The following is a 2825-nucleotide window of genomic DNA, read 5'->3' as shown; positions in this document are numbered from 1 at the left end:
TCGAACAACTGGTCTGTGGTCTGTGCACCTTTTTTTAAAACAAAAAAAGAAACCTTTTTCTTTTGTCAACCTCCATGTCTTGGTTCTATAAAGGGGCAATTAATTAATAAAATATTATGACATTGTCTTCTACATAGTTCTTACAAAAGGGAGTCTATTTTTATCCCATTAAACCGTATTAAACGATTTACACCTCGCATCATCGTCTCTAGGATCTTGTGTTGCTAGGATTATATTTTTATCCCATTAAACCAACGGTATCCTGTTTTTTGATGGTCTCGGTCAGTTTTATCTTCTGGGCTCTTGATGTCATCTATTTGTAATATATTTTATTTCCTCTTGGCTCTTTTACTAGGTCAAAAAAAAAATGACTTTCATTATCTTGCTGTTCGTATAAGGTTGACGTATCATTATGATAATTCTTTCTTTTGCTTCCAAGAAAGTGTCCTCTTAAGGACCCATAAGTTGAACTTTTCTTTCGTACCATTATCACACGTAACACGTAACAATTTCAGTTACGTTGCTTACATGTTTAAAACCTACACCAAGCTAATACAACCCATTTTAGGAAATTAGGCAGGGTATGTACGAAAATTTCAGACACGTAAGATAAAGCAGCAATGCCTATAAATGAACAATAATGTTGCATGTCAGGTGACTCAAATATTAACTAAAGTCCAAGCATGGCCATCGCCACAAGTTTATCTTCCTTGTCCAGAGAACAAAGATGGGTTCATCAGATTCGCAAGAAATTCGTCAAGGAAGTCACCATAGACATTTCTGAAGAAAACCCTATATGTATTTTCACTATTCAAAAATCGGTTACAATCTTTAAACCTGATGCTTATCTCCCTCAGGTGATTGCTATAGGTCCATACCATCATATGGATCCTCATTTATATGATATGGAAAGGTACAAGATTGCTAGTGCAAAATCACTTTTCAACCAAACCTATGCTCATCTCGGAAACATCAAGTTTCGAGAGTTATTAATCAGTAAAATCAAAGAACTGGACCCCATTATCCGAGGTTGCTACCATAGCTACTTGGACTTCAATGACAATACCTTATCTTGGATTATGGCCATAGATGGTTTGTTTTTGCTTAACATCTTGCAAGACCACTTTGTTAATCTTGAAGATAACAAGATGCTACAAGCCAGTGTTCTTTCTAGAGATCTAATGATTTTAGAGAACCAAATCCCGTCTGTTTTATTGAAAGAAATTTATAGAACATTGAAATACAATTCGTCTGAAAAGTATGATGATGTAGTCGAGTTGCTTCATATGATGGAGCAATTTTGTCGCGCAAACTCTCCTCTCAAATTGCCATCAATTTCATCATGCCAAGATCATGGAGGAACCTACTTGCATTTATTAGATTTAATGTATCAGTTGATTGTTACCAATGGATTTTCTGATACCCAAAGAGCTCCTCCAGATGAAGAAAAAGAAGAGAAACAAGATGAGTCAGAGGAAACAGAGGTAATGGAAGATGATATTAATTCTGTTTGCGATAATATTGATGTAATAACGAAAATAGCCATGAAATTTGGGATTGCTACAAAAATCCTCAAGCCGTTCCAGGTTATACAAGGCATGCCATGGGATAAAATATTGAGTTTCTTAGGCTTAAAGAGAGTCAATGATTCTGGTAAACATGAAGGTCCTATAGTGCAGGAGATTAAGATACCATCTGTCTCTACCTTACACTACTATGCAGGGATAACGTTTAGCTCCACAAGCGGAGGTATAATGGACATTAAGTTTGTAGAAGAAGAAGCTACTTTATACTTGCCTGTAATAACCCTAGATGTTAATTCAGAAGTAGTTTTGAGGAATTTGGTTGCCTACGAAAACGCTATGCACTATTCATATTCCAGTCAGTCAATTTCACAGTTTGTTGATCTGATAAGTGGAATTATCGACAACGCTGAGGATGTTATACTGTTGAAGCAAAAGGGAATCATTAAAGGTGACCTAACGAATAACCAGATTGCAGAACTTTTCAATGGGATGAACAAAGCAACAAGGAATTCTGATAGCAAGACTGTCGTAAATATTAATAAATACTACAAGAAGAGGTTGGTTGTGAAGATATTTAAGTTCATCAAAAAGAGATTCTTTTATTTGTGGAAGGTGATCGCTCGTCTTTTAACGATTCTGTTGTTGTTGTTGTTGGTATTGTATTCCTTTTGTGAGTTCTACGGTTGTCCTAAGGTCTTTGGCAGCAGCAACTAGGCAAAGCTATTATGCTTCCATTTGTTTTTATCACATATTGTTTATTTATTTTGTTTGTTAATTTGTTTCAAGTGTGGTTCAAATATGAGCTTCGTGTACTTCAGAACGCAGGCCAGATTTTAAAGAAGAGGGAGCATTTGAGTTCTCAAGATTTATGTTGGTTGCGTGTAGTCTTGCCATTAGGTTGTAGTTTAAATAGTTTTCTGTTATTAAAAAAGACAAAATAAATAAAACTAGTTTTTTCATAACCGTTGTATTTAATATGTTTGATAAGTCAAGTAAAATACAATCATATTAATTTGTGAGAGTTTTGTTTGACCGGTAATGATGTCTAATTAATAACAACAAAGTATCAAACCCATATTGTTTTATAACACATGAGAGACAACTTGGTTTTCAATAAGCATTCGGCCGAGTGGATAACGGTCACGATTTGACTTTTTCAAATGAGAGGATATGAGTTCAAGTCTCACATATATATATATATATAATATTTAGGAGTAGCTACCTTAGCTAATTTGTCATTTCAAAGGAAAAAAAAGAGAAGCCTTGTTTATTATTACATAGCATACATGGGCGATGGTA

At 34.7% G+C, this 2825-nt stretch overlaps 1 protein-coding gene across 1 annotated transcript; it reads left to right on the top strand.

Moving 5' to 3' along the window:
- Window positions 1–665: 665 nt before the first annotated feature.
- On the top strand, window positions 666–2240 carry LOC145046061 (putative UPF0481 protein At3g02645). Its single transcript, XM_078994347.1, has one exon. It carries the CDS (start codon window positions 684–686, stop codon window positions 2238–2240), a length of 1557 nt encoding a protein of 518 aa, XP_078850473.1. The 5' UTR covers window positions 666–683.
- Window positions 2241–2825: the final 585 nt, after the last annotated feature.

The sequence above is a fragment of the Lactuca saligna genome, chromosome 5 (assembly GCF_052625555.1).
Source record: "Lactuca saligna cultivar CGN05327 chromosome 5, ASM5262555v1, whole genome shotgun sequence".
NCBI classification, from domain to species: domain Eukaryota; kingdom Viridiplantae; phylum Streptophyta; class Magnoliopsida; order Asterales; family Asteraceae; genus Lactuca; species Lactuca saligna.
Note: the sequence above shows the minus strand (reverse complement) of the source record. Positions and strands in the feature narration are given on the sequence as shown.

Coding starts and splice junctions, on each gene's coding strand:
- LOC145046061 (XM_078994347.1), top strand. CDS start 684: ATGGCCATCGCCACAAGTTTATCTTCCTTGTCCAGAGAACAAAGATGG.